This window comes from Leuresthes tenuis, unplaced genomic scaffold (genome assembly GCF_036924035.1).
Source record: "Leuresthes tenuis unplaced genomic scaffold, fLeuTen1.0.hap1 SCAF_7, whole genome shotgun sequence".
Classification (NCBI taxonomy): Eukaryota; Metazoa; Chordata; class Actinopteri; order Atheriniformes; family Atherinopsidae; genus Leuresthes; species Leuresthes tenuis.
The window spans coordinates 3,451,909-3,475,611 of NW_027325361.1; the positions used below are offsets into that span (position 1 = coordinate 3,451,909).

Consider the following 23,703-nt stretch of genomic DNA (forward strand, 5'->3'; position numbering starts at 1 on the left):
TACAGACTTTTACTTTTTTATCATGTGTTCCTCGGTTATTCAGATGTTTTAAAGACATTACGTAGTCTTTGAATCCCTTAAATAGATAAATATATACAGCTAATTACTAATAATTCAAATGGAGAATATATTTGCTTTTTTTATGTTTAAGTGTTTATTTCCTTTTATTTTAGACTTTTGCTCCAAATTTTCATGAAGCAACTTTAATTCAAGTAACATGAACATAATTCTGCCCCTTCATTCTTTATTTACCAAACTATTCAAGCAGCTCTTAACTTATTGTGAAGATATAATCTGGACAAATGCTTCCTGACATGGAATAACGTCCAGCTTCACCCAGGATGTGACTAAAAGAAGTCTTTAAGGTTTGTTGCTGCTGACTCTTTGCTCTCATCCAGAGGAAGAAAGACTTGGAGAACAGATTGTTGAATCATCCATCCTCTCTGAACAATATTGAGCTGTCAAAATGTTTCTACTCGTATGGATCGTGTCGAGTGTTGAGCCGCAGCAGCATTACATAATACATAAAACATGCTTTTTGTTCTCTTTAAAAAGCCACAGACCGGTTGCCCTCGGTTACAGTTATTATACCGCACATGTTTTTGTGAATGAATATCACTGTAGATGTTCAGTTTATCTGTATCTGTTATCTTTTTCTAACCCAAACAAAGTACTTTTGTTGCCAAAACCCAACCAGGAAGTGCCAAAAGTGTCATCAGATTTCATCTGAAATGGTTTCTATTAATAAGACGACAGAATGTGGTTTAGCTTTGACCTTAGCAAAGTATTTTAGTACCTAAAGTCAACCAGGAAGTGATTTAAGTAAAAAGTGATGATGTGTTTTTGATTGAAAGCAACCTGGAAATGAAACCTTCCTGTGGGGCTTGTTAAAGAAAACGCTGTTTGTCTCGAGGACGCACCGATCACCGAGAAAAACTGTGTTTGGAGCCTGATGGACTGGTGCCATAGGTCAGTGGAAACTAAAGTTTGCTGGAGGAGCTCTACCCGATGAGCTAAATGTTTGATCTGGTATTGTAGAGCAGAGGTCCCCAACCACCGGTCCGTGGGTCACTTGGTACCAGGCCGTCGTGTCTGAAAGAGCTTTTATTTTGAAAAACCGCTCGTGTCGGTCACATGATATGGTAGCCTTCATCAAAAATGAGTAAAAACCAAACGTGTTTGGAGAGCTTCTTTGGAAAAGGAAAAAGGCTCGGTGGGGAAACAGAAGAAGAGCCTTGAAAGTTGCATTTAGAGGATTTCTGCCCCCTAGAGGATTTGTGCGTTATTACAATAATGCGGCCGGCACCTTAGTATGACTTATGGCCCGGTGTAACCCGCCCCTCCCGACTCAACAATATTGTGAACCACTTTTTTGAAGAAGCAAAAATCGGAAGAGGTTTTTCTCCAGCAGTATCAGGGCAGCATCGGTGTCGGACCTCAGGCCTCAGCTCCTCCTTCAGGGCTGTCCATCAAGGAAAAGCGACACCGATGCAAACTCTGCTTCGTCTTCTCCTTTTGTCTCTCTCTCTGTTCGCCAACAGGCCTTCTGCCGAGCGGGAAGGCCTTTTCTTTTTAGTACCATCCACTTCTGAACCTCTTGGTCGCTTCTTCGGCTTCTCCGCCATGTTGCTTCCATGTTGCTTGAATGGTCAAATTATGTATATTCGGCCTTTTTTGGGATTATTGATCGTACACAGGGCAAAATTATCGTACAAATACGATAATTATCGTACACCTGGCAACACTGAGCGCTCTCCCCCCCCCCCCCCCATCTCGTTGTCGGGTCATTTCCTGTAGCCAGAATGTCGTCCCACTACAGCAAATCCTATATAATAGTAATAGAGACTGTGATGCCCCTTGAGGTGCCGTACAGATGCCACCTTAAACATCTGTACAGCACCTTCTCAGTGGGTTGGAGTTCCTGAATATGGTGGCTCCAGAGGAGAATGCTTCAAGTTGAATTATTCTCAATCTTTTTCATCTTTTGGCTTCTTTATGTGATGGCTGTGATTATGTGGTCGTCATGTCTCAATCATTTAGGTATAAATAAAGGTGTTGAGACATGAAAATGCTCAGAAATCACGAAGAAGCTGCTTTTCCACTGTGTTGTTCATTGTTCACACCTCACTGAGGCAAATTATCAGCTTCTCTGTCAGCACTGGAATGCCTGCAGTGCTTAACGAATCGTGAGTCTCATCACCAGAAACACGGCTTCATATTAAACTTTGCAAACAGCAGAAACCGAGCAACTATTTGCTTACAGTTTAAAACAGTAATGTTGACCTTTAATCACCAGATTAAGATTTAAAACTGGAGTCAACACATCATCATCACTGCTTTGATGCTGATAAATGTTGATGGAATAAAGAATAAGAGGCATTTGACGTTAAACTTAGTCACATGCAAGCTCCTGCAGTTGTAAGAGGTTATCTGGCATCAGTCTGGTACTGGGCCCTAGGTCATTCTGAAGTTGTAATTTCAATACTATTTGCCTAATCCCAGTACAAGATGGCGGCGTATGATTGCCAGTGTATCCGGGAAGTAGTGGCCCTTGATGAATGTTGGCCCGAAAAGAGCAGCTGATAACAGCGACTTATGACGTGCACGACCACGAAGACCACGGCTGTGCTGAAATGTGACGTTCCTGTTGGTGCGAATCCACGTGAATGTCTTATATCACAGCTGTAAGTGCAGCTCATTAATCTCATTATCAGTGGCAAGAGGTGGGGCCGGCGGTCTGCTCCTTGAATGCTCGCAGACACAGTTCTGGCTGGCAAAATAGGAACATTTTTCTTATTTGTCGGGCTTTTAACACTTGTCTGGCAGCTGTGAAAGCATGTTTTGGAACAGAGTTGAGAACCTCTTAAGCTCCAAATGATGTGGAAAAGCCAGAGCTGGTTGAGCTCCGCACTGAGATGACATGAACCTGCAGTCTCTCTGAAAGCTGGAGCACACTCAAGGGCAATTTTTCATTTTAACCGGTGCTAAAACTGCGATTACCAACAGACTTACTGTATCGTTTTGATACTGTTTTTAATTCTTGTCCAAATTGAGGCGACTAATCCATTTAAGCTCATTTAGAATGAATAATAATGTCCTGAAGCTCTGTTTCTATTTGTGGAGAACTTTGAATTAATCCAAGCGCAAGTTTATTTGTGACTTCCAAGTAAAGGTGGCTTTGTTTTGTGTTTGCATGTGTGGGTGAGGCAGAAAGTGTGTGCATTCCCCCTTTGTGTATACCTGTGTGAAACCCTGGGGTTAATGGCATTAGCAGGCTGTGATTGGGGCTGATGGCTTTCTGCAGCCATAATAGCAGCTCCATTAAGTGTTTACTGTGAGCAATTCCACATGTCAGCGAGAGTCAAGCGGCTGGGGAGAAGACGGAGGAGCCTGGGACGCTGGGAGTGAGGCAACGAGGGGGCGAAGGGAGGCTAAAGGGGTCAGCTGGCTGCAGAGGAGGGAGGTCCAGATAAGTCATCACTAAAGCCGTGGTTTGGGGTTACTTTTTTAGGTACTTCAGCTTTTTTTAAGTGCAAGTAAATGAAGTATCTGCTTTCAGCCTGAAAACTCCCCAGTTGCGTTTAAAAATGCCCTCTTTTTCTATCAGTGTCGTAGATGTGGGCCTGTAATAACATTTAAACTGAATTTAGCTCTTTCAAATATGAATCTCTGTTGATTCTATATTACTATGTTGCTATTTCTGGTGGCGGTGAGATTGCAGTCTTTGACCGGTGCGAGTGTGTTCTGAGTCAGCAGGCTGCCTTTGATTTGTACCAGGGATTTTCCCCCAACCTCTGCTTGCGCTCTGCCTGTCTGAAAGGGGCATGTGGCTCAGATTAAACGCACGAAAAGAAACGCTGAAGCCGTGACTGCTGAATCAGTTGGTTAGATTATTAGTCATTTGCAGATTTGCTGAATCTTCAAATGTCAACACTTCTTTTAAACTTGTTTATTCAAGTTTTAAGGGCGTGATTTTTTCTGCGTACAGAACATTTTCAGCTTATTTTACATTATATTTAAAAAACTGCTGTTTTTTATGCAGAAATGGCTAATCTTACTGATCACCTCCACAGTTCAAAATGCTGGAGCTCTTAACCACCATTAGCCGGTGTCACACAGGTAGTTTCCCCTGCATCGAGTTTCCTTCGCAGGTTATTTCCTACTTCTCACCTGGAAAATCAGGAGCAGAACACCGTATCGTATATATTGTCATGTGATCTGCTGTGTTTGGTTTCCTCCAAACGTGCTGCTGTGCATTATGACCAAACATCTCCACTTTGCTCTGGTCTGTCCAAAGGACATTGTTCCAGAAGTCTTGAGCTTTGTTCAGATGCAGCTTTGCAAACCTAAGCTGTGCTGCCATGTTCTTTTTAGAGAGAAGAGGCTTTCTCCTGCAGCCCTTCCAAACAAGCCATCCTTGTTCAGTCTTTTTCTAACTGTGCTGCCATGACCTTTAACCTTTAACATGCTAACTGAGGCCTGTAGAGTCTGAGATGTAGCTCTGGGCTTCTTCACCTTGGGGTGACCTTTAACCTTTAACATGCTAACTGAGGCCTGGAGAGTCTGAGATGTAGCTCTGGGCTTTTTCACCTTGGGGTGACCTTTAACCTTTAACATGCTAACTGAGGCCTGTAGAGTCTGAGATGTAGCTCTGGGCTTTTTCACCTTGGGGTGACCTTTAACCTTTAACATGCTAACTGAGGCCTGTAGAGTCTGAGATGTAGCTCTGGGCTTCTTCACCTTGGGCTGAACTTGCTGGCACGTCCACTCCTGGGAAGATTGACAGCTGTCCTGAATGTTTTCCACTTGTGAATAATCTTTCTCTCTGTAGAATGATGGACTCCAGATAGTTTGGAAATGGCCTTATAACCCTTCCCAGACTGATGGGCAGCAACAGCTGCTTCTCTGAGATCATTGCTGATGTCTTTCCTCCTTGGCATCGTGTTAAACTGACAGAACTCCTGCTTTTATAGAGCTGCTCACACTGACTGAGGATCAGTTAATCAGAGCATTGATCAGCAGCTCCTGGCTGCTACTTAGCCTCTTAAATCCAATTAAAGCAGTAAGGATGGACTGCTTCTTAGTAACTATTGAATGAATAATGACTCTTATTGTAAGGCTTTATAAGGACCATATAAATTAAAACATGTAGAATTTAAAGAGGGTGTACTTTCTTCTTCGCATGACTTTGTCTCTTCATTTTTAATGGAAATTTTCAGCAGTTTTATGAACATATTTTTAAACATTTTCTGACCTTTCAAGTCAAACGGACAAAAATAGCAACAGGAACTGAATCAAACAACCAATTCACAAACGTTTCCAGCGTCCATGTGTTGCTGCAGTCTCACAGCAACTGAACTCCGGTCACTGGGTTTTCCCTGGTGTGTGTTGGAATATAACTCAGGTAAAGGTTTTTGCAGTGGTCACTGGGGTCGGCGTCTCTGTCTGAGCTTCAGTCGAGTGTGCAATGTGTGATGGGGGTCATCCTGTGGCCATGTGAACAGGAAGGTGCGGGCTCAGTGTGAGGGTTGAACCTCTGAGCTGTTTATCAGATAGCTAATGAAGCAGAGCAATCCTACGAGAGGGAGGAAGGACAGGAGAGGGGAAAAGAGGAAGAGGGTGAAAGGTAAAAGAAGGATGGAAAATAAGGATCGGGGGAGCAAAGGAACGTAGGGGGAAAAAAATCCAACCAGGGAATATCACAGTGAAACCGGTGCTCTCCTGCTATCGCTGAGCAGAATAAAGCACGATTTCTCTTCACTTTCTCCCCATTAAAGTAAGTAGAAAAATACACATATTATTTATTACATTTCCTGCTTAAAAATCAGCAGAGGCCATATCACTCAGCTCCTGCCGTAAACATTTTCACTGGCTGCGAGAGAAGCAGAGCGGCGTTCCCAACTCCCATCATCGCAGTCATCCAGCTTACTGCGGGCTGCACATTCATCAGTGTGCGCCGCAGGAAGAGGGAATGAGTTTGCTTCATTACAAGTTCAAATAATCAGCCAGTCAGGCGATCAAAACAGTGGAACCGTGTGGATGTCAGCGTTTGATGCTTTAGTATTTCCACTGATAATTAATTCTGTTCGCGTAGAGGAGAGGGAGAGATTGAAACATTAAGAAATGGCTGAAAGAACTCAAATTTGATTAAACTCTCAGGCTGGATTTTACATCTGTATTGGTGGTGTGTTTTCCAAACATCTTGATGTAATGTGTGGGCTGCACTGACATGATCAATCATGAATCCAGTTAGGTGTTTAACCAGGAAAATTACCATAAAACGTCTTTAAAAATGTTAAAAACAGTCCAAATTCAAAAGATATTTAATATATACTGTAAAATCTTTGTATTTTAAACATAAAGCTGCACCTGGTAAATGTTAAAGGTTCAAATTAGGTGTTTGTGTCGATGCTTTCTTGCATCATACAGTGATGTTGATAGGTTTTTAATGTAGTGAGTCCCCTGGACCCACAGGTGGTGATGTGAGTGGGTCCCTGGGAAATTCAATGGGTCCCCAATTAAAAAATGTATTTCTTATATTCTTCTTTTTCTTAAATCGTAGTGTTAAACTCTGATATGGCTATAATTAGCAGATATATTCGTGTATGTTGGAGCAGAAAATGCAGATGCAATCGTCTTCTGGCCAGCGATAGGGTTAATGGTTTTCTTTTTCTTACTTTTCCTGCTGACTCAAGGAAAAACGGGATCCGCTAGACGTTAAAACATCATCGACCTGAGTGAACACAGCATAGAGGAAGTTTAGACACACCTTTACAGGTGTTACAGGAAGAATCACCAAAGATGCCTCAGATGATTGCCTCAGGCTCTGTGCTCCGGAAGGTGGAGGGAATTACAATTCTTAAATCTAAAGTTTCTTTTCCCAAACTGTCCTCCAGGAAATCTGAACCTGGTTTGCTCGATATTGTCCCTCTAAAAGGTTAGCATTGAAATCCGCGGTTACTGGCTAGCTGTTGTTGTAGCGGCTAAGCTAGCATGTCGCGCGACCGTACTCAAGGGGCTCGTGTCTGCGCTGAGTTTGTTTTGTTTTTTGTTTTTTATGCATTTAGCAGACGCTTTTATCCAAAGCGACTTACAGATAGGCAGATAGGGTAAGGGGGTCTTGCCCAAGGCCCCCTACTGGAGATAGTACCTTTCATGCAGGGGATTTGAACCCAGATCTCCCACATGAAAGGTGGCAATCATACCACTGCACTATCCAGTCCCCACTATCCAGAGTTAATGCACAAAGGGTAGAAACGGCGCTTTTACTGTGATTTTAAACACAAGTTATTGTTCATAATGTATCGTTTTCCATGAGAGAAATAAGGTGCGTCCCTGGGATGTATGGATAGTGAATTTACTGCATCCTTTCAGATTTAAGGACGCGTAACTAGCAACATCACTGATCATATGCTGGGTCACTTTTTTTGGCACGTCTGTCAAACCATAGATGACGGAAAGATACATTCGTGAGATCATTTCATTTCTCTTTCAGCTCGACGAGCAGAACATGTCGACAGATTCTGACGGCGCTCTGCTCTGATTGGTCCGTTCCACTGTCACTCATACCTTGAGGTGCCATTATTGGCTCGTGTGGCAGTGTGAGAATCTGTTTTGTTCATCAGGGAGCAGGGGGGGGTGAAAGGTCAGAGGTCAGACTCAGAGGAGTCATCAGCATTGAGGAGTCAGATGACCCCGAACGATCCTGGAATAGGATGGCCTTGCCTCCCTGAGGAAGTTCATTCCTTACTGCTTGTAAGAGGGGCGTGTGCTTAGCCAAAAACAGTCCATGACAACCATGACAAGCCTCTGTGGGATAACATAGGTGGGTATCTGGAGGAAACACTTGCCTGATCCGGTCTTTCTGACCGGTGCTTGAGTCTATTATCTGAAAACAAGTACCCATGATGACTGAGGTGAACCTTTAACTGTTCTTTTCATGTTGCTGTCAAGTTTTTATGCTTATAAACAACAGAAATGAATTCATAGACATGAAACATCACCAGTTTATGCTTCCCGGAGGTTAAACTTAACCCATTTAGGCTTGAGTTTTCATTAACATCAACATTTCAGGGCGCTCTATGATCGTTTCGCTGTGGGTGAGTTAAACAGTCGTCTAATTGTCTTTCAACCTTTTGGATGTGTCTCTGACAGCCCACGAGAACCTCTGCAGAGACAACACAACATCTGCTAAATGTACCGAGTGAGACCGACAGTTTCTGCTTCACCTCGTCAAGCGTCCTCATGTGGCACTCGCACTCAATTCCACTCAGTTCTGATCCAAGCAAAGCACATAAACTGTCCCGATGATGCTCCTGTGGGGCAGCTTTTCCCCCAAATCAGCTCTGCTTCTCCGGTTCAGTCCACAACTCCTGAAATCTTGACGGCGTTTGGCGAACTAGGTTTTAGCTCTACTAGTTTGTCATCAGCAGAAGGTGTTCCACATATTTTCATGCCCAGCTGTTGCCATGGTTCAGTTCAATTTAATGTGTCAATTTTAAGTGTCCTCAAGATTATCTAAATGCAATGGAGAGAAACGGCAATAAAACCGAGGAGGAAGGTTCCCAGTTATTTATTTATTGATCAAAATTCACAGAACTGTTCTTAATCAGGTGTGTGGATGTGATTTTAGCCCATTATATGTTTGGAAAAGGAGCAATAAAGTGTTTCTATCACTAGCAGAGACCGAAGAAGCCAGTTCTCCAAGTTACTGCAAACCCATGCAGCTAAGATCTGGATCATGTCGGAACAAACCTTTTGAGGGGTTTTGATGTTCAATCAAACTTCTGGAAGCACCTGTTACACTTATTTCTGTGTCCAGGCTCCACACAATCATAAAAACCTGGAGAATTTGTAGCATTTTGGAAACAGTCATTCATTTATTTTCACTTCTGTAATGAAACAGTCATCTTCCTTGAATAATATTCTACCAGAGATGGGGACTCGAGTCGCACAAACAAAGACTCGAGACTTCAGACTTGGCCTCAAAAGACTTGACTTGGACTCGAAAACAATCTTAATTTCATGAAATTATTGTTTCTGATCTTTATTTCTTTAATTCCGATGTATGACGAGGCTGATGGCAGGCTGAGCGCAACATAGCCTCACGCATGCGTGCTGCGACTGATATAAAAACTGCTGTAACCATGGCAGCATCAAGCTCATCTGGAACTGTGCCATATGTTGTCACATTTGGTTATAAAGCGTTCACGCAGACAGAAAACAAGCAAACGACCACTTGCAAAGTGTGTGGTATCAGGATAAATGATGCCCAACTTCATGAGGCACCTGAAAAAGCACAAGGATAGCTCAGTCTCTCTGTAATATGAAAGTTGGCGCGTATCGGCAGCTAGCAAACTAATCAAAGTAAACAGTGTAAACTATATGCAGATTATAGCTTCATTGTTCACTACACGGCGTTGCTGATTTATCTGCAGCAGCCTGTGAAATTTGGGAAGGACTTTGGTTAAGTAGCCTAGGTTAACAGCTACCAAATGAATTGCTAAGCCGAGTCTACGTGGACGTAGCTTAACGTTAATCTAATTGCTGTTTTAAAATAGCCTACTTTTGCAATTTCAGGGACACCTGATAAAATTCCAGGTTGACTAGTTCTTATCCATGTTGAGCTGCCCAAGTCTTTATTTAAAACGTAATATAGGTTACAGTTTCTTCAGTCATTTGAGACTTGAGACTTGACTTGGACTTGGGTCAAAAGACTTGAGAATTGACTTGTTATTGGTCCTCAAAGACTTGAGACTTGACTTGGACTTGGGTCAAAAGACTTGAGAATTGACTTGTTATCGGTCCTCAAAGACTTGAGACTTGACTTTTTATCGGTCCTCAAAGACTTGAGACTTGACTTTTTATTGGTCCTCAAAGACTTGAGACTTGACTTGTTATTGGTCCTCAAAGACTTGAGACTTGACTTGTTATTAGTCCTCAAAGACTTGAGACTTGACTTGTTATTGGTCCTCAAAGACTTGAGACTTGACTTGTTATTAGTCCTCAAAGACTTGAGACTTGACTTGTTATTGGTCCTCAAAGACTTGAGACTTGACTTTTTATTGGTCCTCAAAGACTTGAGACTTGACATGGACTCGAACACAAAGACTTGAGACTTGACTTGTTATTGGTCCTCAAAGACTTGAGACTTGACTTGGACTTGAACACAAATACTTGAGACTTGATTTGGACTCAAACACAAAGACTTGAGACTTGACTTGTTATTGGTCCTCAAAGACTTGAGACTTGACTTTTTATCAGTCCTCAAAGACTTGAGACTTGACTTTTTATTGGTCCTCAAAGACTTGAGACTTGACTTTTTATTGGTCCTCAAAGACTTGAGACTTGACTTGTTATTGGTCCTCAAAGACTTGAGACTTGACTTGTTATTAGTCCTCAAAGACTTGAGACTTGACTTGTTATTGGTCCTCAAAGACTTGAGACTTGACTTGTTATTAGTCCTCAAAGACTTGAGACTTGACTTGTTATTGGTCCTCAAAGACTTGAGACTTGACTTTTTATTGGTCCTCAAAGACTTGAGACTTGACTTGTTATTGGTCCTCAAAGACTTGAGACTTGACTTGGACTTGAACACAAATACTTGAGACTTGATTTGGACTCAAACACAAAGACTTGAGACTTGACTTGTTATTGGTCCTCAAAGACTTGAGACTTGACTTTTTATCAGTCCTCAAAGACTTGAGACTTGACTTTTTATTGGTCCTCAAAGACTTGAGACTTGACTTTTTATTGGTCCTCAAAGACTTGAGACTTGACATGGACTCGAACACAAAGACTTGAGACTTGACTTGTTATTGGTCCTCAAAGACTTGAGACTTGACTTTTTATTGGTCCTCAAAGACTTGAGACTTGACATGGACTCGAACACAAAGACTTGAGACTTGACTTTTTATCAGTCCTCAAAGACTTGAGACTTGACTTTTTATTGGTCCTCAAAGACTTGAGACTTGACTTGTTATTGGTCCTCAAAGACTTGAGACTTGACTTGGACTTGAACACAAAGACTTGAGACTTGACTTGTTATTGGTCCTCAAAGACTTGAGACTTGACTTTTTATTGGTCCTCAAAGACTTGAGACTTGACTTTTTATTGGTCCTCAAAGGCTTGAGACTTGACTTGTTATTGGTCCTCAAAGACTTGAGACTTGACTTTTTATTGGTCCTCAAAGACTTGAGACTTGACTTGTTATTGGTCCTCAAAGACTTGAGACTTGACATCGACTCGAACACAAAGACTTGAGACTTGACTTGTTATTGGTCCTCAAAGACTTGAGACTTGACTTTTTATTGGTCCTCAAAGACTTGAGACTTGACTTGTTATTGGTCCTCAAAGACTTGAGACTTGACATCGACTCGAACACAAAGACTTGAGACTTGACTTGTTATTGGTCCTCAAAGACTTGAGACTTGACTTGGACTCAAACACAAAGACTTGAGACTTGATTTGGACTTGGAAAAAATTCCGTGAACACGTCTGTCCTCTACATACCATATTGATGTGTAAACCCAAAACGCTCATAGATAAGTACAGAGGTGCGTATACTTTAGTAGAGATAGACTTGTTGAGCATCTGACTGATGGTTTGAGTGTAACATAATATTGGTTTGTTTTCTTTTGACTGTCATGTGCCAAATGCTTGTTAATGGCTTCAAAGGAAAGTTCTGATATGACGGTATAGTTGAAAAACTTTAAAGCATATCTGAACAGTTAAAAGTGAAGGGAAACAGTCGATTATATAATCACATCAAAAACTGTCCCAGTGACAGGACATGTAATGCATTAATATGAGTTAAGCTGAAGGTTTTAGCGTAGCAGAAAGGAGGAAGGAGCAGTTTCCCCTCTGTTAACTATAAATCACGAGCACCTGGTTGAGTTATCAAAGCTAGAATATTGATAAATCACCGGATACGCTGATTTAATGACTGCTTAAAACAACACATTTCTACTGCTTTTTCATTTCTGAAGGCTTTTCTTGTTTTGATGTTACTCTACAACTGAAATCAATACGCAGAATCATCTCCTATATATTTATGAGAATGTCCTGACACATCTGTAATGAGTTTAGAGAGTAAAGGCATGAGTGTCTGTCTGTCTCTGCGTCCCTGGAGATTCTCTGCTAATCATGTTGAACGAGCTAAGGGTCAGCAGCTCTGATCTGCTGGCTCTACTTTACCGTGATGACCATGCAAAGACACCCACACCTTTTGATATAGTGCCGGGTCCTCGTATGGGCCCCATTCCATCAGCTACCATCGTGGTGTACATGCTAATGCTGCCTGTGCCGTGTCGTTAGAAATGCTACATACAAGTCTGGATTTAGGAGGTTATTTTCACACCTGTCTTGTGTGTTGTCATAAGTGTTTGGACCGTTTCTGTAAATCCTTTTGCACGCATGTGCATTCTCGGCCACGTGTGCATTTTTGTGTGTGCCAGCAGCTCACTGAGCCTGTGGGAGTGCTCTGTCCTCCTTTCCCACAGTATGTGTCCCACGAGCCACTGTGGTGACGTCAGGACAGAGGTACGAGCGAGTGCCCCGCTCAGAGGTCGCAGGTTCACTTCCCATCTGTCAGGATCGAGTTGGGAAGAGTCTTTATGATCTCCCGGTGGTTTAACCTCTCTGTCTGTGTCTCTTTCAGGCTATGTGGCTGATGCTGCAACAGGAGGAGCCAGAGGATTTGGTCATAGCGACAGGGGAGGTGCACAGTGTGAGGGAGTTTGTGGAAAAGGCCTTCAGACATGTGGGAAAGACCATTGTGTGAGTGTCCACACAAACATACACGTTGTCAAAAACCTGAGGCTTAAGAATAACCCTCCCCCCTACACCTCAGTGCCAGAATTTGTAAATTCACCACCCTCTTGTTTCCCGGACACCACTGACAGGTGATGAAGATGTGTTTGACTGTTCCTTGTGCCCATTATGTTGAAAAAAAGGCAGGTGACATATTTTGTCTGCAGGGAACCTTAAGGAAACAAAGAAATAATCAGGGAGGTTGAAGCTTCAAGCAGGTGTGAGAAAAATCAGGTTCCCTGCTGAGGTCTGTCTTCTTTCCAGGTGGGAGGGAAAGGATGAGAAGGAGATTGGCCGTTGCCAGGAGACAGGCGTGGTCCATGTGAAGGTGGATCCGAAGTACTTCCGTCCCACTGAAGTGGTAAGTCGGGATTCCCCGGTGGTCACAGAGTAAATGAGTGTGTGAGGCTTCCTCCCACCATCCAAAATGTTAAAGCTATTGGTGATTATAAACTGACCCCAGGACTGAGTGTGAGTGCGCATGGTCAAATTTTTCTGTGTTTTTGCCCTGTGATGGAATAGCTACCCATACATGGGGGCCCTGTCTTTTTCGCCCAATAGCAGCTGGGATAGGCTGTTCATGGTGATGCACACAGTCTGGATGTTTATTTCCTTTAAGCCCATAATTTCCATTTGTACTTTTCACCTCATAGCTCCGGCCACTGCTCCTGCAACTTGTCCCTTGTCTTTCCATGTTTTCCACACACAAACAGACATTTTTACCAGGTTTGGTTTCAGTTCATCTCTTACTTCTTGCCCGTTGCACAGTTTATCAGGCAGACTTTGGATCATGTGAAGCATGAGAATGAGATTGGTCCTAAAAGGAATGTAAGTCATGTTCTGATATTTAATTCATCACACCACACAGTGCATATTTCCTCTTCTATGTACTTGACCTTAACATGACTGTTCATGTTTTCTGTGCTTGTATCTGACTGCCGGTCATTGTGTCTTGGACCGTACATTTATCAGCCATAACGGGTGCAGTTGACAGCCTCAGGCTACTTATTGTATGTTTTTAAACCGCTGGAAACAAGCCAACTCACCTCTTTAAGAGTAATGTAGGCTGTATCCTGCCAGTGTATGTGGAGTGGTTGCAGATATTCCGGAAAGCAACCTTGAAAATATTTCTTTGATAGTAACCGGGCGCTCACAACCCGCCGCCTCTGCTGCCAAAGCGGCCAAAGAAGCCGCAGGGGCGGAGCTTTCGAATAGCAGGCATATATAATAATCCATCTATGCATCGGTTCCTGCAATAATAAGTTTCTCCTCCATGGTTTTCCTCTCGTTCTGCCCTTTTCTGCCTTTTTTCCGCCTTCAGAATCCAGATCGGCTGTGTTGCATCGCTGCTCATTTGCATAAAGTTGAGCTTCTCTCAACTTTCAAAGCTGCCAAAGCCGCTCATCGACGCCAGCTTACATGGAAAATGAATGGCAGCTGGCCGCCTCGGCCGCTCAGGACGCTTTTGGTGTGAGCGCCCGGTAAGGGTTGTGTTTACTGTCGCTCTGCTTGTGTGGTTATTTTGTTGCAGCAGAGACGGTTGTCTGAAGTCAGATCGTGCAGGTATCTGTACTTCCAACAGCTGTTTGAGTCAGTGAATCAATCTTTCATTAGGTGCAAAGTGCCTCAGGAATTTAGGGGTCTTCCTCTCATCACTGTGGCTCCGGGGTATTGCAGCTACTCCCTGTGGATGGTATAGGGTTACCCTGGGTTGTTGTGGCTTAGATTAACCGTCAAGCTCTTGGTTAAAAGCCAGGAGCACCCCTCTCATGAGGTTTGGCCTGGTGAGATTACATTTGAGATCCAGTTGAGTGACAGCGTAGGATTACTAAGGAGGCCCTGCTGACTGACTGCTGAGGGCACAGCAACACTGGTTACACACCTGGGCTTGTGTTCTTTGTGCATGTCAGCTCATTCATCCAAGGTCCTAACCCTAAATCCCCTCTGAAAACTATTCCAGAGACTGATCAAGTCAGCCAGGCAGCAGTTTTTAAATGTCAGTGTACGGCCAGAGTCCCCTGCAGTGAAGAGGCCCTCGTTGTCCTGACACCTGGAGAGTCTGGAACGCCTGAACCACCTGAAACTGATAAGTTAGTAAGGATAAACACCCACTCTCAACCTTTATCAGCCGGTAAAACTTGCTCAGATGACTTTGAAGACTGAAATAAAGCATCAAGTTTCAGTGGAGACATGTAGTAAAACTTCATGTCAAATATGTGAAAAGGACTAATGAGTAAAAGAAACATACAGTCATGTGATCTGTGACAACCGCTCCTGTAACCTGTAGCTAATGTACGTCACAATATTAGCTGTTCAAAGCAGAGGTAGTTGCATCTTTTCATGTTTTATTAAGTCATGAATGCTGTTTAACTTGGTCCAGGATGCAGTCTTCAGACTCAGAACTGTAAGGAAGGTTTTAGACGGTCTTATTTGCTCGCTACTCTTTGACGTGGGAGGAAATCTGCGCAGCAAACCAGTTCTACCACAAGTCCCTTCTGTCAAAGTAACACTCAAAGAACTGCAGACACGTCACATGAGTTTCACTGGGAGTTATGAGGCCCTTCTGTCAGAGTCTAGGTTTGGGAAACGTCCGCCAGATTGGCGTGTCTGCAGTGAAACATTTTGATGGATGATGCATCGAGGGGTGGAGGTATAGGGCTGGTAAGAGCAGGGTAATAGCTATAGAGAGATGGCAGTTTCCTTCTGTAAGATACACTATATATTATAGGCTTTTCGTTGAAGTATTGACCTCCACTACGATTGCTCCTCATGGCTGGTTGGGATAGGAAGCACCGGGACAGAGTGCACGGCTAATTACATATCATGTCAACACGTGCACATCAGCGTAAGTGACCTGGGGGAAAAGGTTTGCAGGTCCTTCCTGGGTCACATTTAATGTTGACACAGAATATTTCACGCATCGCAGACCTGTAAGTCTGTCATTTTTCTTTAATAAACTAATGAGAAAGTGTCAAAATGACCGACTATTCCACCCCTGAAGCAACAGATTAAGCTAAATATCCTCTAAATGCTCACATATTCTCTGGGTCTGTGACAGTATTTCTAAGCTGAGGATGAAGGTGAATGAGCTGCTGTGTCTGTGACATGAAGAGCTCGGAGTGTAACGCCTGCAGAGATAACAAAGGGATGACGGTTCAGTAACAGCAGGCAGTTTCTCTGCTCCTTCTCATTGTCTCTTTATTTCTATGGTAGGGTTAAAGAGGCTGAAGAGTGTTTAACCTCTGACCTCCTCAGACAGGAAGCGAGTGACACTGGGCTCATAGCTCAGCATTGTGGCTCACCTCAAGTGGAAATACCTGTCATCAAGTGTGTGTGTGTGTGTGGACTGAGAATACAGCTGACTCCAAATCTTTTGGTGTCATCTTTGCTGTTTAGACAGGAAAATTTGGATGTGTGTGTCCATGTGCACAGTTCTTGCGGGTTACCTCAGGCTATGTGTTAATATCTGTGTAATTCATCATTATCCCTGTCACTGCTTGTGTCTGACAGGAGCTCCAGTCCTCGAGGACAAAGAGCAAGCAGTCGGCGAGGGGGCTGAACACGCAGGTGTGCCTCGCATGTGCAGACAGTCTTTGCATGAATTAGAGCGCTTCGTCAGGGCTGCACCACCTCTCGGCTGCAGAGGTGACAGCAGGTTAGCCATGGAATCACTTGCTTTCTCTGCTAAAATGAATCTACCAGCATTTCCTGCAGCTTACTGCATGTGAAAACGAAAGACGCGCGGCGGCGTAAGCTGTCAGGGTTGTTTTGAAAGTTCCAACTGTCATGGCTTTGGAGAGCCTTCCGTCACACTTGACAGCTCGTGGGTTTCTGCCAGCTCTGAGGTATGGCTTAGGTGTTCCTCCACCTGAGCTGCACAGCGATGCGTCTCTAATCAGCTCTAATGCTGATGTTATGGTTGTTTTGGGGTTTTTTTACCTTGTGGTGTCCACTATCATGACTTTGGATGTTTCTGGCGTGGTCACATGGTTTCTTCTGTCTGCTTTTCAATGTTATTAAACCTTTCTGAGACATTTTCAGGCTGAAAATGATCTGGGATTTGTGAATAAAGCTTAAAAAAAGACCAAAACACTGGTGTGTGTGCCGCCTTCAGAACAGAAAGCTTGAAGTTTAATTTTTGATGCATCTCTAATCAGCTCTAATGCTGATGTTATGGTTGTTTTGGGTTTTTTTTGCCTTGTGGTGTCCACTATCATGACTTTGGATGTTTCTGGCGTGGTCACATGGTTTCTTCTGTCTGCTTTTCAGTGTTATTAAAACTTTCTGAGACATTTTCAGGCTGAAAATGATCTGGGATTTGTGAATAAAGCTTAAAAAAAAGACCAGAACACTGGTGTGTGTGCCGCCTTCAGAACAGAAAGCTTTAAGTTTCATTTTTGATGCATCTCTAATCAGCTCTAATGCTGATGTTATGGTTGTTTTGGGTTTTTTTGCCTTGTGGTGTCCACTATCATGACTTTGGATGTTTCTGGCGTGGTCACATGGTTTCTTCTGTCTGCTTTTCAGTGTTATTAAACCTTTCTGAGACATTTTCAGGCTGAAAATGAGCTGGGATTTGTGAATAACACTGGTGTGTGTGCCGCCTTCAGAACAGAAAGCTTGAAGTTTTATTTTTGTCATGGTAAGTTGAACGAAGAATGTTCCTGGCATGCGATGACAAAAAAACAAATGGACGTTACCCTGGAAAACCTTTCAGAAATGTCCTGCTTTGTCATGCTTTGTCAAAAACAAGTAGATCACAAAACGGGTATTACAGGAACCGGTGTGATAGCCGTGATAAAAACTGAGGCAGCAGTGGTCGCCGGCCCCGCCTCACTTTGGCGTGGTTTGGTGTGGGCCAGCGTTCATCTGTCATGGTGAACAACCCGAAACCAATCTGCTGGATTTAAACCCAACAACTCACCAGTTCCACTGGAGTTGGACAAGACTTGCCTGTTTCCAGGTGTTCCCTCCAGGAAACTTTACCTTCCGTCTCACACATTTTGGAGGCTCTGCACTTTGGGACCGTACACATTTGTCTGTGGAGGTGTTTCTTTAAGTTGTGGTGTGCCTGTTGACACTTGTGCGTATCTCTGCCAAAGCAAGTCAGCTGTCATACGTCCAAGTTCAGGTGTCGCTGCAGGGCATAAACTGCTGTGGGTTGAGTGACAGCTCTGTAGTTTGAGGAGGAGGAGGAGGAGGACTGGTGATATCTGGGAAGCTGTCTGTCTTTGTCTTCTCCTCTTGTTGGCATGTGCAAGTGTTTCCACTCTAATTTCCTTAGTACACTCATTTGCATTTAAGAAAAATGCCACTTTTGTCTCCGCTCTTATTTTATAGTCATAATAAGATTACAGGATAACGTTATAATAACTAAACCATACTGACAGATGTACAGCTGATGTGTTAAAAGCAATGAAAATTGGCATTCAGCTCTAAAAATACACACTTAATTGATATAAAAGTAGCCTTAAGATTTGTTAGACTGACATGAAAGCAGCTTTGTGTCACTTCACAGATGAGCTGTAGGGTTTTAACCTCAGTCGAGGTGTATTCATCCCTCTGTTCCTCCACACGAGTGACCCATGGTGCTGAAATCAGCTTATTGCCTCCAGTCTCCGCTGGTGGGATCGGGGCTTCACTGGAGTGCTGGCCAGGCTTTGGTCTTGTTAGACCAGATAATACCTACATCCCCCTCAGAGCTGAGAACAGTTTGCCAAACTTCTTGCACGCTTTTACAGAGAATGGCATCCATCCATCTTCCATCAGCCAGTTGTACCACAGAGGTGTGACCACCGGGCTGCAGCTGAGTTTGTCACAGCCCAGGCTGAGGCCTGTGCTGCTTGTTTTCATGAGGAAGAGTCCCGTTGGCTGTTACCTTCTTCTTCTTATCAGTAAGATCGAGGCGTTTTATTGGTGTATTGAGAGATTGAGGTGATTTCCATCTCTGAGCTATAAATTCTCTCTGTTGATAGCTGGCTGTGTCGGCCAGGTGCATCTTGACTATCTGTCTATCTGTTTATTTTCCCGTCACATTTAGACACTTTGTCATTGCTCAGATCATTTTAGAGTTTGAAAGGGGAAATGGTTAAATGAGTGAGACTTCTATCCATAAAACAAAGCTATTGCATGATCGCGCTGGCATTATGCCAGCTCACAGTGGCATGTGTGGGAGGTTATTTATCTCTGTGTTACCTTCTGATTGACAGAAAGGAATTATTATTTGAGGTTCCCATGTATCAAATGTTCTCGGTTAAGTTGGAGTCACGTAGTAGCATTCCCAGCAGTGCAATCATACGCTGTCAACACACGTACGATTATTCTTTTGTTTCAAACATGCAAGTTTATTCTTGTATGCGAACACAAATAGGTGTGAAAAATAGGAGTGCTGCATACCACTGATGTTGCATGGACTTGTGTGACAGTGGCAGTCTTTGTGGTTGAAAGGTAAAAACAGAGTAAAATACACAGTTTGTCTCTGTAAGTTTTATCTGTGTTCATGCAAACAAAGAGTGATGATCAGATGAATCTCTGACACCTCGACATCCTGCTGCGGTTTCAGGTTTCACTCTGTCTGCTTACCGGTGCAGTTATTTACTTTTGGTTGTTTTTGAAAACTCTCATGTGATTTTACTGGAAAATTTCACATTTTATCAGAGGCAAAACCAAACTAAAAGCGGGAGATTTTACCCGAGCAGTTGCTCTGCTTGTTTTCGCATCCTGACGGCAGGTAAGAATTAAAAAGCTCCCACATCAGCCCCTAAAAATAGCTCCGCAGACACACCACACCTCTGCATCTGTCAACTGCCAGTCCATGAGTTCATGTGCGAAACTCTCCGTTCTGAGCTTTCTGAGCTTCCCTCTTGCCCCAGATGGCTGTCATTCCAACAACGAGACGTGCGTAACGAATTCGCCAGAGCCGCTCTCGGCTGCATTTTCTCAAACGTCATCAGTCATGTCGTCACTTGATGAGAGGCTCAGACAATGGTCCCAGTGATCCAGAGGAATAAAGACGCGGAGTGTTGTGGTTACCTTTTATGACAGTTGGCAAGGGAGTCGACCCACCTGTTGAGATAATCAGTGAGACAAAGACATACCTGCCTGATCCACTTTTTAAATTATGTTTGGCATCGTCAAGCTTTGACGATCTTGAAGGACAATTCCACTTTTGTATTCTCTGACACAGTTAGAATCGTCTATTGGATGCATTCCTCACGTCGTTGTAATTAAGTGTTGCGACCTGCTTTCATTCTTTTCCTCATTGCTCCCTCAGATGTGGCGGACATTTTTATTTCTCATCAGATGTTACACTCCTCCAGCTCCTCCGGCCCGACTGTTGCTTCGGGGGGTCGAATCAAAGGGAGGATGTGATGCGGACTGTTTTATTTATTTTCTATATTTCATTTTGCTTTCCTCATGGTCACAGAGAGGCTTAAGCCTGCCCCAGCTGTTTCTCTGTAAGAAAGAAGCAGCCCTGGACAGAGACAAACAACCTTCCATGTTTATTCAGAGGGTAAATTGACCAGTTAACCCTAAATCCATGTTTTTTTTAGTCTGGATGAACCCAGAAAGACCCCCCAAAGGCACAGGGAGAACATGCATCCTTCAAACCGAGCCCCTTCTTGCTGAGAGCCGACAGCGCCAGCTATCACGCCATCTCGCAGCCCTCATTTCAGTCGTTTATTATATTCTTTTGGTCAGTCAGTCATCGACAAGCCTGTGATTTATAAGCAATGGAGCAGTTTGTGGGCAGACATGTTAAGGGCACAGAGTGGGGAAAGTAGACAGAAAGAGGCATCTGCATCCGAATCAAACACAAGAAACACTAAATGATGCTGACTGCTGGCCATCTCCTGCTTTTTACTACTGTAGACAGAAGCATGCTGGTTGTAATGGGCTCTAATTAAGACACATCTGTCCCAAATCAGTGGTGTCCACCATTAAAAGCTGCAGAATTCTTCATTCTGTGGAAGCTTGTTGTCCTTCTGCTGAGATAAGCAACTGTTTCAGCTGCATGCAGCTGGAGGATTATTGTTTTTATGCTCTTTATAATCTCTGAAGAAACTCAAGAAACTTTTCACTGGGGACTTACATGAAGTCAAGGTCCTCCAGGCCAATTTGTAGCGCTTTATTTCCTTAATGTTTCAAGAATTTTGGGAAAGAATTCATGATAATAAAAAAAAGCCTTATTTTCATCCAGGACCATCATTATAAACACATAATCTGCAGCTTGGGTTTATTCGAATCAAAATAACTTTGTTTCGACTTCTGGTCAAGGTCTTAAGGATTTAAATGATATTAAATATGTCAAACTGAACTGTGGGAAAATGTGTATAAATGACAAGACGGCTTGGAAACTTCCCTCGGATGATGCAGCGCAGCCATGAAAACATGGAGGTTTTTATAATTCACCCAGTATAAGCATCATATAGTTCCAGTGAAGGGTTGGAACAACAGGCAGAGATGATATATGTGTGTGAGATACTGTCACACGGTGGAAAATTCTCTTTTTTCTGACTTCAAGGCCGCGCACAATGAAATTTAAGCAGGGAAATCAGGGTTCAGGAGTTCAGAGCTGGATGATATATTCAGCATGTTAACTGTATTGAGTATTCTCAAGTATGCCGTATATAAATTGTGGGCTGTTTTAAGACAAAATAACACTCAAACTATGTGCGTGACATGTTCTTACCAGTCACCAGAGACGCCATACTACCAGTGATTATTAACAGCGGGTGCTCTTGCACAAATGCAAATGGCCACCTTTAAAGTTAGTCATGTGGGGATGAAGAGCCGCATTCATTTCGTTCCTCAAAGTTATTTATAGTGTTTTCATGAAAACTAGACTTCTAAAGATAGTGGTGGAAAGCATTGTGGATGCTTTTCCATCACGTGACGAGCAGTTTGTCTGAGGCATGCCAACCTTCAGGTTGCTGTGGTGGCTTTGGTAGTAGTAGACAGGGCACCGGGTGCTCAGGCCTCGGAAAAGAAGCAGAGCCGGTTTTAGGTTTCATTTTACTCCACGCAGGCGGTCCAGACCTCATAAATCTGCTCCCAGGATCCTTGTAGCGCTGTCTCCAACACACAGAATGAGCGTTGCAGTGTTTTTTTTTCATGTGAAGAGAATAATACAAGCTGCTTGGAGCTGCTTTAAGGTTTTACACCCCCACCCCAGCCCTACACCAATTACTACTTTGGCTGTCTGATATTACCTGTACACAGAAACATTGGTGTAAGACGCAGTAAGAGACCGTGAGATTGCAGTAACCACACTGTCAGAAGCCACTATGGAGGACAGCCTTCATCGTAACAATGAGAAAAACATACATGTGTGCTGAAAAAGTAATGGCTCCTGGCAGGCAGTAACTCATATACTGTCCCTGTGCCCCAGAGAAGATTTTAACAGTTGGTCTGTTTTTTGCCTAATATCTGCTACTTAATGAAGCCTGAAATATGGTGGCTGTTTCGGTTTCCCAGTATTAGGTTGGAATTCTCTTTCAGTATCCAGTCTAGAGGTTATTCAAAGCGAAATTGGCTCTTGAAGTCCTAGACAAATATTCTGCAGCTTTGTGGGTCTTATATCCGTTCTCCTTGTCTGCCGTTCCTTTTATCCAATCTGCCTTTTAATCATCAGCTCAGCTATAGAAACCTGTGACAGGGCGGCACTGCTAAAGCATGATCTGCAGTGCTAAAGCAGTGTTAAAGCCTGGTCTGCAGTGCTAAAGTCTGGTCTGCAGTGCTAAAGCAGTGTTAAAGCATGGTCTGCAGTGCTAAAGCAGTGTTAAAGCCTGGTCTGCAGTGCTAAAGTCTGGTCTGCAGTGCTAAAGCAGTGTTAAAGCATGGTCTGCAGTGCTAAAGCAGTGCTAAAGCCTGGTCTGCAGTGCTAAAGCAGTGTTAAAGCATGGTCTGCAGTGCCAAAGCAGTGCTAAAGCCTGGTCTGCAGTGCTAAAGCAGTGCTAAAGCCTGGTCTGCAGTGCTAAAGCCTGGTCTGCAGTGCTAAAGCAGTGCTAAAGCCTGGTCTGCAGTGCTAAAGCAGTGTTAAAACATGCTCTGCAGTGCTAAAGCAGTGTTAAAGCATGGTCTGCAGTGCTAAAGCAATGTTAGAACCTGGTCTGCAGTGCTAAAGCAGTGTTAAAGCATGGTCTGCAGTGCTAAAGCAGTGCTAAAGCCTGGTCTGCAGTGCTAAAGCAGTGTTAAAGCATGGTCTGCAGTGCTAAAGCAGTGCTAAAGCCTGGTCTGCAGTGCTAAAGCAGTGCTAAAGCCTGGTCTGCAGTGCTAAAGCCTGGTCTGCAGTGCTAAAGCAGTGCTAAAGCCTGGTCTGCAGTGCTAAAGCAGTGTTAAAACATGCTCTGCAGTGCTAAAGCAGTGTTAAAGTATGGTCTGCAGTGCTAAAGCAATGTTAGAACCTGGTCTGCAGTGCTAAAGCAGTGTTAAAGCATGGTCTGCAGTGCTAAAGCAGTGCTAAAGCCTGGTCTGCAGTGCTAAAGCAGTGTTAAAGCATGGTCTGCAGTGCTAAAGCAGTGTTAAAACCTGGTCTGCAGTGCTAAAGCAGTGCTAAAGCATGCTCTGCAGTGCTAAAGCAGTGTTAAAACCTGGTCTGCAGTGCTAAAGCAGTGCTAAAGCATGCTCTGCAGTGCTAAAGCAGTGTTAAAGCATGGTCTGCAGTGTTAAAGCAGTGCTAAAGCATGCTCTGCAGTGCTAAAGCAGTGTTAAAGCATGCTCTGCAGTGCTAAAGCAATGTTAAAACCTGGTCTGCAGTGCTAAAGCAGTGCTAAAGCCTGGTCTGCAGTGCTAAAGCAGTGTTAAAACATGCTCTGCAGTGCTAAAGCAGTGTTAAAGTATGGTCTGCAGTGCTAAAGCAATGTTAGAACCTGGTCTGCAGTGCTAAAGCAG

The 23,703-nt window shown here is 43.5% G+C and overlaps 1 protein-coding gene across 1 annotated transcript in view; it reads left to right on the forward strand.

Annotated features, from left to right (window-relative positions):
- Positions 1–23,703, forward strand: part of gmds (GDP-mannose 4,6-dehydratase) — a 186,445-nt gene that overhangs the window by 135,155 nt on the left and 27,587 nt on the right. Inside the window, exons 8-9 of the mRNA XM_072388921.1 lie at positions 12,659–12,777; positions 13,075–13,171. Of these exons, the coding sequence (XP_072245022.1) occupies positions 12,659–12,777; positions 13,075–13,171 (216 nt within the window). The remainder of the gene's footprint in view (positions 1–12,658; positions 12,778–13,074; positions 13,172–23,703) is intronic.